This window comes from Malaya genurostris, chromosome 2 (assembly GCF_030247185.1).
Source record: "Malaya genurostris strain Urasoe2022 chromosome 2, Malgen_1.1, whole genome shotgun sequence".
Lineage (NCBI taxonomy): Eukaryota > Metazoa > Arthropoda > Insecta > Diptera > Culicidae > Malaya > Malaya genurostris.
Window position 1 is genome coordinate 71,908,419 of NC_080571.1, and position 13,216 is coordinate 71,921,634.

Sequence of the window (13,216 nt, forward strand, 5' to 3'; positions counted from 1 at the left end):
AACTCTTTATAAAACTGGATGTACTGGAACATTATTCGTCTTATTACATTGAAGTAAATGCACACGTTTAATGTCAAGATGCATTTGCTCCTTAAGCAAACCTTCAAGTTCTCGTATCGAAGGTCGAATTTCGCACTGCCTGAAGTCAACAACAATTGTATTCTTTCGTGTCGGCGGTAGCTTTTGTTCGTTTGGTTCACTCATGTCGAGGTCGTTCTATTGTTCATTACACAATACTGTACTTGGTATCTTCTGTCCCGAACGTAAGCGGTTTTGTTACTGGTCGCCGTTCGTTTTTCACCGAGCATAGAATCCTCAATAGTTAGTTTTGACGAGTTAAAGTTTAGTTAGTTGCTGCTCACAAAGTATGGGATCTCAAGAGGTTGAAAAATCACTTGTTAATACCAAATATTTTTAAATAAAAATGATCATATTTTTCTGCGTGCTCAAATATTTTTTTAGACTATTTGGCCGTTGAGGCACTCATGTGCATATTTCATTTATCGCTTCGAAACGTCAAAATCCTGCGACGGTGCCAATCGGTCGTGTGCGAATTGTGTTAGCAAATTTCGGTGAAATTCGTTTCCATTTCTTTTTACGCAAGCCGATCCAAGCGGAAGATTTTGTTCCGGAATCCGCCAAGCGACTGGGTTTAGATTTCGGATCCAATATTGAACTGGCAGCATTCGAACGTAATGCAACAGAACGTGGAGCTCGTGGTAGAACGAAGGCTTCGGCCTATATTCGGTGAGTAAAAATAGATTGGATGGTAGCGTAAGACTCGGCAGGTAATTTCCAAGTCATAAATTAAGAAGTTTTTTCGTTGGCGCAAAGATAGAATTCATCTCTGATCTAAGATGTGATCTGTAATAAAGTTGTTCGGTTTTCGATTATTTTTGGGTTACGATAATTTTCTGTTTTCAAAGATCAATTAGGTTATTGTTTATTTCATTCATACGTAAGCGGCACTGCTATGCAGGAGCGATGGAGATAGACGACTCGAATGACAAAGTTGCCATTCGGCTATGGATATGTGCTAACAGTGTTGTTGCGTTACTTTGTTCGATAATAGGTGTTAGAATACAAATTGATTACATAAAACTGATCTCTTCTAGAATCCATCGAGATCGGCAACTACAAAAAGGCCTTACAAGATGTGGAAAAGGTGCTGAAGAGGAACCCGACCATTCAATGTGGCAGAGCTTTGAAAGCTTGGGCATACATTCGGTTGGGTCGCGATGAAGATAGTGCCACATTGATTCGAGCATTGGAGCAGGAAACGCCTACGGAGTCAACCACTCTACATGTGATGACACTGTGCTACAAGGAAACGAATCAGTTGGATAAGATCTGTCAGTTATTTGCCAGTGCCTCCCGACAACATCCCGGCAATGAAGAACTGTTGTCCCAGTTGTTCATCGCCCACATGCGAGTTAACGATTTCAAAGCTCAGCAAACGGTGGCACTGCAGCTGTACAAGCTGAAACCACGTAATCCGTTCTATTTTTGGGCGGTGATGAGTGTTGTACTCCAGGCTCTGCGTGGACCGGATTCGAAAGATCCTCAAAAATCCTCGCTTCTGCTGTCGTTGGCGCAAAGAATGGTGGACAAGCTAAACGCTGATAATAAGTTGGAAGCTTCCCAGGAGGTTCAGTTGTATCTTCAAATCTTGCAGCACCAGAAAAAGTACCAGGAAATGCTTGATTTTCTCGAAGGACCCGTGTGCCAGAAGCTATATCCGGGTGCTCCCCACTCGATCAAGATTGACCTGCTGAAAAAACTGAACAAATGGGTTGAGTTGAACAAGATGATGAAGGAATTGTTGATTGATGAGTATGTGGATAATGGGTTTTTAGTAGTGAAGTTCTAAATTAAAACTATTATTTTTCAGTTCTGACCGGTGGGACTACTATCAGGATTATATTCAATCAACATTCGAGCTAATCAAAATAGATGACAAATCGCCAGAGGCAGACCATACGACCGATATGTGTCACGAGTTTATCTGTAGTGTACGTGCTTCGAACGATTCATTGAGCGTGTGTGACCGAAGTTTATTTCTCTCTAAATTGCAGATTATGGAGTCTCAACAACGCAAACATAGGGGACCCTACTTGGCCCGGTTGGAATTGAACCGTCTGATGGTGGAAAATAATTACGACAAGGAGCAGCTGTTCGGCGACTTGACTGACCTTCTGTTGGACTATTTCCGGTTGTTCGGTGATAAGACCTGTTGCGCCAACGATTTGAAATTGTTTTTGGAATACGTTGATCCGGCGAAGCGACCCGGATTTGCTGCCAAACTGATGCAAGAATGTCGCATCAATCCGGTCACGTTACCGAGCAGTGTACGAGTGGAATGCGTATTAGTTGGCGTTGGCGATTTATTAATTTCATTATTTCTTTTTCTTTGGGTATTACAGAAAGAGCACATGCAACGACACATTTGTTCGCTACAGATTGCTCGATTCTGCGGAGCACATGCCTCACTGAGCGAAGAACATCTTTCCGCTCTTTACACGGCACTGAGCTTACATTACGAGCACGGTTACAGCGCGTTTGGTAGAGGACTGTTACCGACCGACATGGGTCCTTCTGATCCTTACGCCATGTTAGCGGGTGAGTGTTTTTTTTTGGGGTAATTTGGTTACGCTATAAAATGAAGTGTCATCGTCTTTTGTTTCAGTGCACATTATGTATGATCGCGCCTGGATGTTGCAGCGTTCGGAACCGTTGGTGGAGGCCCTCTGCTTGTTGCATCATTTACTGTCCAACAGTGTTAACAACTTTCACGGTAAATTGCTATGCCTGCAGCTATACCATCGAATGGGTCTGGTGGAAACCGCTCATCGAGTGTACGAATCTCTCGACGTTAAGCACATCCAGCTGGACTCGCTGGGCTACCTGCACTGTGCCCAACTGTGCAATGGTGGCTTCCCAGGGCTCGCCAAGCATCTGTTCGACCAGACGCTTCACTTTTTCGTCAACGACCACCAGAATAGCGTAGAGTTCCTTAAGACGTCGTACAATTTCGGATCGTTTTCGAAGTTGATCGAATTCCTGGACTTCAGGGATCGACTGTCGAACAGTTTGCATTTTACACTGATTTCGGTGGAAGCTCTTCTGCTGGAAATGGTGTGTTTCAGTGGCACGTTAGCGCAAAATCTCGCAGCTTACCGATTGATGCGAATAAAACCTCACGAGGATCGTATCAAGTGGAACGAACTGAGCGACAACCGGGACATGACGATCTTCGTTCACTGGGATCCGGTAGTGGATTACTCGAAAATTCTTCCACCGGATGGAACGACAGACGCATTGAAAAATACCGAAAACTTAGCGGAGATTCTCGAATCCAAAACGGTAGAGCAGCACCGGGAAGAGTGTCGAGAGGAAAGTTATAAGCAGGAACTGGAACTGCTTCAGTTGCGATCGGGAATGTTACTATTGGTTTCGTCTCTTATTGAGTTGCACACCAAAGCATCGGAAGAAGATTACAGCACTGTCGATAGTGTGCTACAGCAGTGGAAGAGCTTATTCTCTTCCGTTAGAACATTGAATCGAAAGTGCATGAGTGGAAAATTTCTAGTCAATTTATTGCCGTCTCGGTTGCATTTAGTGCTTCGAGTTCCTTACGAAAGTGTGTTCATGAATTTTGCTAACTTTCTGCTGCTCCTGTGGAAAGGGGAAAAGCACGAACAGATACAAACCAGTGCCGAGTGCTGTACAAAGGACATTGAAGCATTGTTTGCTCTAATTGCTAGTTCAATCGGTGATTACAATAGGTCGGGCGATTTGCTGTGGAATCGAAAGCAGGTGCACGACACCGTTAACGCTTCTATCGAGGTAGGTTGGATCTTTTAAATCCGTTCCCGGTTTCTGCTTCCGGACACACCAATTATAGTGAAGAAAAGCTACAAAAACGAAATCTCACTTCAATTTCTCAGCAACGGTTAAACCGATTTTCTAAAAACATGATTCAAATTAAAGCTCTCAGTGTATTAAAAGATACTGAGAAACTTCGTCCAGATCCGATTTCAGGTTCCGAAATTATAAGGCGATGAGTATCAAAACTTCCAAACTGTCATACAAAATGTTGCAAACCCGTTACGCTTCGGTAGGTGCTGGTACGGAAGAAGAAAACACCAAGGCCTACATAAAGGAAGAACGAGAAGTTGTTACTGTAAACATAGTCGGGGAGTTGTGTTAACCTTTTGTGAATATCGTGACAGTACTAAGCCCAACATCGAAACTACATATTGTGTGGCGTAATTTAACATAACTATCGAATAATTGTTCACAATGTTTAGTTAAAACTAAACAATTCAAAGTTTGACGGATGGAAAGTTATTTGAAATAATTTTGTAGTGAAAATGAAATGATAACAAGTGGTATACTGAGAGCGTCAGAAGAACTTAAACTCGTTTGATAATGTATTTAAACTTCATATTATGGTATTTTCTTTAACTCAGAGTACAAAAAAATTACAAAGGAATGATTTTTGCTCAAGGTCTAAACTTATAATTTTTTACAATACCTTTTTTCAATGTCGAAAAATAACTATCGAAATGCCAAAAATAAGCATATTCTCGAACAGGTTTATTTTTGATAAAGACAAACTGCTAACTGCTTGACTGTCAAATTTTAACTTAAAGTTAAAATAATTCGCGAAATGTCTTATTGTTACTAGAAATACTTAATAAGTAGTCGAGATGAATTTTATTTTTCAACAAGATATTTGTTTTGAAAGTTAGTTTAGTTATATCTTTAACTTTGAAAGTTCAATTGCAGAGTTATAAGTCAAACCCGCGTTGGTTTGAAATATAACAGTGGAATGATTGCTTATTGAAAAGAACAAAGTTCTTAGCGACGCGGTATTACCGACTACTACGACACTCCTCCCTAATCCGCGACTCCTATAAGTTCACAGAACTTCCTTTGCTTTTGCGTTGGCATTACCTTTGTTAGTCCATCAGCTGGCTGCTCTGTTGTTGGTACATAACTCAATTTGATTAATCCTTGGTTCAACAGATCATGGACAAAGTAGTACTTTATGCCAATATGTTTCGTTCTTGGATTGTACGATCCGTTGTTTGCGATGCTGATTGCAGATTGGTTGTCGCAGTTTATCACCACCGGATGCTCTTCGAACAACTGCGATCGTAGACGATCGTAGATCGTTCCACCACATAGCTTCTTGAATTGTCCGAGACAAAGCCATGTACTCCGCCTCACACGATGACAATGCTACGGTGGGTTGCTTCTTTACGTTCCACGAAATGGCTCCACCTTGCAGCGTAAAAACATACACAGTTGTAGACTTGCGTTTGTCTGGATCTCCTCCCCAATCGGCATCGCTAAATCCAATTAGTTCTGTTGATCCTTGGTTCCAGTATTCCAGCTTCTTCGTAGTAGTTCCTTTCAGGTAACGAATTATTATCTTGGCCGCTTCCCAGTGATGTCGTCCGGGATTAGCACTGAATTGACTTACAGCATTCACCGCAATATCCGGACGAGTAACTTGAGCTGCGAAAGAAAGACACCCAACAGCTTCTTTGAACGGTATCTTCTTCATTTCATCGATTTGCTCTTGATTTCTTGGTCCCATGGATTTGTCCAGTCTCATACTTGCGTCAGCGGGAGTCGCAACTGGATTCGAATCCGCCATTCCAAAACGTCGTATGATACTTTCAATATAGGCTTGTTGATCGAGCCAGAGTTTTCCTTCCGCCCGTTTTCTTGTTACTCGAATACCCAAACAGTATTTCGCCTCTCCAAGATCCTTCATCTTGAAAAGTTTGCTCAAATGCGCCTTCAATTTCTGTTTCAGAACTTTATCGTTGGTAAAGATCAGAAAATCGTCAACATAAATTGTAACGAACATCATCTTTTTATTTATCAGCCAATAGAAACAGAGATCTACTGTTGAACGAACTATATTAGACCAAACTTTTGCAGAACGGCATCCAACTTCGTATTCCATACTCGGCTGGGTTGCTTCAAGCCATAAAGCGCTTACTTTAATCTGCACACTTTTCCGCTTCGTTGTTCCATTCCTATCGGCTGCAACATGTAGATCTCCTCATCGTTCAATTCTCTTTGCAAGAACGCCGTAACAGCATCCATTTGATCGATATCCAAATCGTACTTCACCGCCATGAGGTAACGAATCGTCGCATGTCGCACCACGGGAGAATACACCTGGTCTTTGTGAGCAACCTTTAACAACGAGACGTGCCCTGTACCGTTGTACTCTTCCGTCTGAATCTCGCTTCGCGGTGAACACCCATTTGTTCCGAATCACTTTACGTCCCTCGGGTAGATCTACAAGTTCCCACGTAACGTGTTGGCTCAATGACTGCAACTCGCTGTTCATAGCTTCTATCCAACGGTCTCTGTCCGGCCGGTGTAGAAACTCATCAAAGGTCTTGGGCTCTTCCATCTCGTCCCAATCGATCGCATCAGGAGGCAGCTGAGGGGAAACAGTTTCACCAGAAAATGTCGCTAAGCTAATATAATCAGCATACGAGGCTCCCGACCACCGCGCCTTAACCCTTGCTGCACATCAGCTGTTCTATTGAATTGTGGCGGAAGCGCAACTCCATTATTGTCACAATTATCGCCCTCATTGGTAGGAAGAGCAGAAGCTTCGTCTTGCAATCCTTCCTCACCATCAGTACCTGGGTTAGCGGGTATCACAATCTCTTCGAAGTGTAACTCGATGAAATCGACCGGTTCAACAGCTTGGTCGCACACAACGCTTTTATTTGACGCATCCTCCGCAAGAACTACAATATCTCGGCTGATCTGGAACTCACCTTTCTCAGCATCAAAGATTCTGTACCCTTTGGTGTCCTCACAGTAACCGACGAAAATGCAGTTTCTTGCCTTCGGATCGAATTTCTTCCGTTTTAATTTCGGAACGTGCACCATCACACTGGATCCAAACACCTTCAAATGTTTCAAGTTTGGCTTTTTTCCAGTCTACACCTCTTCGGGCGTCTTGCTCTTTAGTGATCTTTTTTTTTATAATAAAATTTTTATTCTGGCCTTTTTGCGTAAAAACTTTACGTGGCCGATTGGCTTAAATTTTTGTTACTTAAATTATTTTTTTTGCTATTGGATCTCGTTGTCACCCTTTTTCTAGGGGGAGATGAGTTTCCATTTCCATCCAACGAGGATCGGGGGTCCCTTCGTCCGCGGCTTATCTCATCATTCATTGCTTCATCGTCGGTGTTGTGTGTGATTTCCGTTTTATTTTCGTTTTCCTTGTGGATCGTAGTCTTGGGCTTGTTGAGAGTTGCTGTAGATGCGTCTTGTTGTACATTGGTTGCAGTTGCTGGTTGGTTGGAGGGTAAGTTGTTAACTGCAGCTGGTGTACTTTGTTCCATAGGGGATACTGATGGTTTCGTTGAAGGGGATGCTTCATTGTTGTTGGTGGCTGTTACATGTGTAGTGGGGTTGGTTGGGGTCTCCTTGTCCAGTTTATCACATGGCTTACCGTAGTGAACAGCTTTTTGGCAATATTGACATGTGGCCATCTGATTGTCATAGGTAACAAGTGATTTGCACGGAATTCTTGTATCTTGACCGAAAATCACATAAGAAGGTATAGGCTTTTTCAAGTGTATGCGTAATAAACGTACGCAATTAGAATACCGGGGAAAAAATTCTTCCACTTTTCTTTTTCTATAGAGAGAATCTCTCATAGGGACATAGTTTTGCGAATATATGAATCGGTGACGCTTGAGGGAAGATCATGCACACGCACATGCACTTCTATAGCACTATCTTCCATATATACTGGAATGTTGTACTTAATGTTCTCGTGCTCCACATAGTGCACATTGTTATCGATGCATTTGCTCCTTAAGCAAACCTTCAAGTTCTCGTATCGAAGGTCGAATTTTTTTTTGTTTCGATTAAAGAGGTTTTAACCTTAAGGTCATTCGCCTCTTCGGGCCAGAAAAACTTTCTGACCCTATGTGCGGGGTTGGGAATCGAACCCAGGCGGGCTGCGTGAAAGGCATCGACTTACCCATCACACTACACCCGTCCCCAAGGTCGAATTTTGCACTGCCTGAAGTCAACAACAATTGTATTCTTTCGTGTCGGCGGTAGCTTTTGTTCGTTTGGTTCACTCATGTCGAGGTCGTTCTATTGTTCACTACACAATACTGTACTTGGTATCTTCTGTCCCGAACGTAAGCGGTTTTGTTATATCGACTGACTTGGATGAGATGTACGAGCGAACTGACTTTAGTGGTCTTGTTGGACATCGATTCACTATGTAAGCAGCAATTGAAATAGCCTCCGCCCAAAATTTCTTCTCGAGCTTTGCATCATTCAGCATGCATCGTCCTTTTTCAACCAATGTCCGATTTATCCGCTCTGCAACACCATTCTGCTGCGGCGTATAAGGACATGTGGTTTGGTGCCGTATGCCATCGCGCTCCAAAACTCGACGAAAGCCATCATTGATGTACTCCTTTCCATTATCCGTCCGCGTCTTCAGCTTCTTACTGGTTTATCGTTCAGCACTGGCCTTGAATCTTAGGAATGCTTCCAATATTTGGCTTTTCTTCTCGAGAAAGAATACCGCTATGTTTTTGCTAGCATCATCAACAAAGGTGAGGAAATATCAAAGGTGACACAGTACAAGCCTCCTTTTTGAACACCTGTAACAATCAACTCGCCGCTACTGTCCCAGACTTCGTACTTATCCGCCGTGAACACCACTTTATTACCTCGATTGCAAATTGTGCTTACCGAAAGCAAATTTGTGGCCAGGTCTGGAATTTTCAATACGTTGGATGCCTCCACTCGTCCGTGTTGTGTCTCCAACGTTACCGTACCTATAGCAATCGCCTTCATGTTGCTGTTATTTGCTGTTCCGACATCATGGTTCATGACAATCGCATCAGAGAAGGGTTGGTTGCCATGTGACTAGTGGCACCGGAATCAAAATACCATCCATCGGTTTTCACATCTCCGATCGCGAATATGCTGCACAATCCTTTGGGCTTGGATACCTTCGATGTCTTCTTAGCTTGAGGACACTTGGCTGCAAAATGTCCCGGTTTTTCGCAAATGTAGCAAAGCTTCTCAGTTTTGCTAACTATTTTTGATTCATGAGATTTGTAAAGGTTAGTTTTGCTGTACAGCGCACCTTCTGTGTTACTGTTGACCGGACCACGATCCAGTTTCACATCTTGCAAAATCTTTGCTTTCACCGCATAAGCTGTCAATGCAGCCCCGGAAGCTTCTAGTTTCATGATCATGTGCTCGTACTGCTCCGGTAGACCCATTAATAAAATCGCTGCGAGCCACGAATCGTCTACCTTGAAGCCAACGGATGCAAGCTTGTGACTCGTGCTCATCAGCTCGTCAACATACTCTTCAACACTGGAACAATTCCAAAGCTCAAACTAAATTAAATTCTCCTATCATCGATGACAATCTTCAACTGCTTATTCGGTTGAAGAATGTTCGTCGACGACAATATCAACGTTCTCGTGATCCTGCTATGAAAAACATAGTTAAGGATTTACAAAAAGAAATTAAACATAGATTTACTCTTTTGCGAAATGAAAATTTCGCTAAAGAAGTTGAACAAATTAAACCATATTCTAAACCTTTCTGGAAACTTTCTAAGGTTCTTAAGAAACCTCAGAAACCAATTCCTGCTCTCAAGGAAGGAAATCAAATACTTCTTACAAATGGTGAAAAAGCTCAAAAGCTAGCTCAGCAGTTCGAGAGTGTCCACAATTTTAATTTAAACGTTGTGAGTCCTATTGAAAATGAAGTCTCACTGAAGTATGATCATATTTCAACCCAAGTGTTATCACACGATGACATTATTGAGACGAATTTTGATGAAATTAAATCAATTATTAGGAAACTCAAAAACATGAAGGCTCCTGGTAATGATGGAATTTTTAATATTCTTATTAAAAATCTTCCCGATGTTGCCTTGAGACTCCTGGTTAAAATTTTCAACAAGTGTTTTTCATTAGCTTACTTCCCAAAAAGATGGAAAAACGCTAAAGTAATTCCTATCCTAAAACCTGATAAAAACCCAGCAGAAACATCAAGTTATCGCCCAATTAGCTTACTTTCTTCTATCAGTAAACTTTTTGAAAAAATTATCTTGTTAAGAATGATGACTCATATAAATGAGAATTCAATTTTTTTACCAGAGCAGTTTGGATTTCGTCATGAACATTCAACTACTCATCAACTTGTCAGAGTAACGAACATGATAAAATCAAATAAATCTTCTGGGTTATCCACTGGAGTTGCTCTTCTAGACATAGAAAAAGCATTCGACAGTGTTTGGCACAAAGGTTTAATAGCAAAAATGTCTGATTTCCAGTTTCCTATTTATTTGATCAAAATAATTCAAAATTATTTAACTGATCGTACTCTTCAGGTTAGCTATCAGAATTGTAAATCTGAATTGCTACCCGTACGAGCCGGTGTTCCGCAGGGTTCGAGTGTAGCTCCAATCTTGTATAATATTTTCACTTCTGATCTTCCAAATCTTCCCGTTGGTTGTCAGAAATCGCTATTCTGTGACGACACAAGTCTGTTAGCCACAGGTAGAAATCTAAGAGTGATCTGCAGTCGCCTACAAAGAAGTTTAAATATTTTCAGTGATTATCTGTCAAAATGGAAAATTAAACCAAATGCAGCAAAAACGCAATTAATTATCTTTCCTCACAAGCCAAGAGCTTCTTTTCTTAAACCAAACAATAATCACATTCTCAAATTGAATGGCTTGGAATTGACATGGTCTGATCAAGCTAAATACTTAGGTTTAACGTATGACAAAAAACTCACTTTCAAGGATCACATTGAAGGAATCCAGGCAAAGTGTAATAAATATATTAAATGTTTATATCCTCTTATAAACAGAAATTCTAAGCTCTGTCTAAAAAACAAATTGTTAATTTATAAACAAATTTTCAGACCAGCCATGCTTTATGCGGTACCAATTTGGTCAAGCTGTTGTTCCACCAGGAAGAAAACGCTTCAAAGGATTCAGAATAAAATTCTGAAAATGATTCTGAAGCGTCCTCCCTGGTTTAGTACAAATGAGTTACACAGACTCACAAATATAGAACCATTAGATGTAATGTCACATAATATTATAAGCAAATTCCGACAAAAATCGATGCAATCTTCAATTGAATCGATTCGCTCTCTGTATTAGTTAGTAAGTTAGTATATAAGTTCCTTTTCCCCATTACACAATACAAGTAGGTTTAGAATTTTCCCTACACAAAAATCTCAGAATTGCGGAAGCAAATGATGTCTTCATGGTAATAACCAAATCATATATATATAACAGGGCTGAAAAGTCACCACTTGTGGCTGAACACCCAATTTAAATCTTAATAATTTAATTTTAACTCATATTCCAATAAATAGTTATTTAAAAAAAAAAAAAAAAAAAACTGGAACAATTGATCAGCCGCACCGAAGTAAACTTTCTCAGCAAGCCAATTTTGCGGGTCAATCCACTATCCTGAAATGCGGATTTCAGCTTGTTCCATGCTTCTTTTGCCGTTATTGCATTATCTTGAACTAAGCTGTAGTTATAGCTCTCCATACTTAGGCAGATCGTGGCTAAAGCTTGGAGCTTCACGTCCTCAGGAACACCGGTGCCGTCGCCATCAACCGCAGACCAGCTTCCTTCGCGGATCAGGACCATCCGCATCGCAAATGCCCATGTCGCATAATTTTCCCGTCCTTTCAGCTTTTCAATGGTTGGCAGCGCGACGAAACTTCTGGTGACTCGAGCATTTCCTGCTTCACCCCTAACGCCGGTTGAATTTCCATCTCCTTGCCGAACAGGACTTCTTGCAAAGGACATTTTTATCTTTTCTTCAGGTTAGGCCTTCTGGGCCCATAACCAATTGCAGAGTTATAGGTAAAACCGCCTGGTTGGTTTGAAATATAACAGTGGAATGATTGTTTATTGAAAATAACAAAGTTCTTAGCGACGCGGTATTACCGACTACTACGACAGAAAATAACGTGTAGCAGTTAGAAATATTCTTTAAGGGATCTACCGTCTACCTAACATCGACAAACTCTTTTATTTTGTTAAGTTATATTTTGCGTGTACGAGCGACACATCCGGTCATCACTTCCTAGTCACAAGACACAGAGACAACACGTAATAAACATTGTTATTCATTAAACACGCTTTTTCCTATCGAACGACTGCGTAATTCAATCTAAACCACCAGCTAGCCTACAAACGAATGTCTGAAAAATTACTAAACATTCTACAACGCAATCTAGTAGAGTTCTGCATTTGTCATGCAAACAAACTACTAGGTGTGCAGATTTTGGACGATCTTGTCCACACCGTTTGCGGCTCCTACATGCAGCAAAGAGAATTGTATTCGGTTACCATATGGTCAAATACTGCAAAAGAGATAAGATTTGATTAAGAGTTTGCTTTTCTTCCGTTCATCAAAGTGTAGTATCCGCACTAACATGGGCAATGTCTGTCAAATTTGACATATTCATCTTCAATTATATCGATTCGCTGTTTGTAGTAAGTTCCTCTCATTAATTCTACGTGACATGACGGTTCACAATCTGCAAGCAAATGATGTTATAACATGGCAGACATGGCACAATTTTTGACTTAACAATGTAAAACTAATTCATATTCCAATAAATAATTTTTTTAGCAAAGCAAAAAAAAAGTACAATCTCTATTATCTCTGCTCCCGCAGATTATCTGTTTGGTGCTATTCGTACTGACCGTATGCTACGACAAATACTCACAGGCGCCGGCGCTGCAACCTACGCGTAAGGTTAAGAAAAAGGACGCAGAACAGAACAATCACGAGAGTGCGGTGACGGTGATGACGGACAAAAATCGTTTGCTTCTGATATCGGATATACTGCGACTACTCAAACACAACATAATCGAATGCGACACGGTGCTATGTGAGTATCATTTGCTGCTTTTTTGTACTAATCAACTGATCCGCCCTCTGTCCTGTACAGCTACCTGGGAGCTCCCGCTGTTATCCGATTCCTTAGCTGCAGCCCTCGAACAGATGTCACTTGGCGCCAAGTGTGAAAGTGGTGTACAGCTAAAACTCATGGAAAGCCATTCGGGCGAAATTAGGGAACTGAGAAAGTTGTTAAAAGACAAACTGAAATTGATCAATAAATCAATTTAATGCGA

At 41.2% G+C, this 13,216-nt stretch overlaps 1 protein-coding gene across 1 annotated transcript; it reads left to right on the forward strand.

Moving 5' to 3' along the window:
- The first annotated feature begins 521 nt into the window (after window positions 1-521).
- Window positions 522-13,216, forward strand: LOC131432268 (phagocyte signaling-impaired protein). The gene is made up of 8 exons (XM_058598429.1): window positions 522-747; window positions 1,116-1,833; window positions 1,892-2,012; window positions 2,076-2,348; window positions 2,424-2,619; window positions 2,687-3,846; window positions 12,756-12,972; window positions 13,033-13,216. The coding sequence occupies exons 1-8, from the start codon at window positions 696-698 to the stop codon at window positions 13,209-13,211; spliced, it is 2,916 nt and encodes a 971-aa protein (XP_058454412.1). The 5' UTR covers window positions 522-695; the 3' UTR covers window positions 13,212-13,216.

Coding starts and splice junctions, on each gene's coding strand:
- LOC131432268 (XM_058598429.1), top strand. CDS start 696: ATGCAACAGAACGTGGAGCTCGTGGTAGAACGAAGGCTTCGGCCTATA. Junction 1,834..1,891: donor AAGGAATTGTTGATTGATGA/GTATGTGGATAA, acceptor ATTATTTTTCAG/TTCTGACCGGTGGGACTACT. Junction 2,620..2,686: donor TCCTTACGCCATGTTAGCGG/GTGAGTGTTTTT, acceptor CTTTTGTTTCAG/TGCACATTATGTATGATCGC.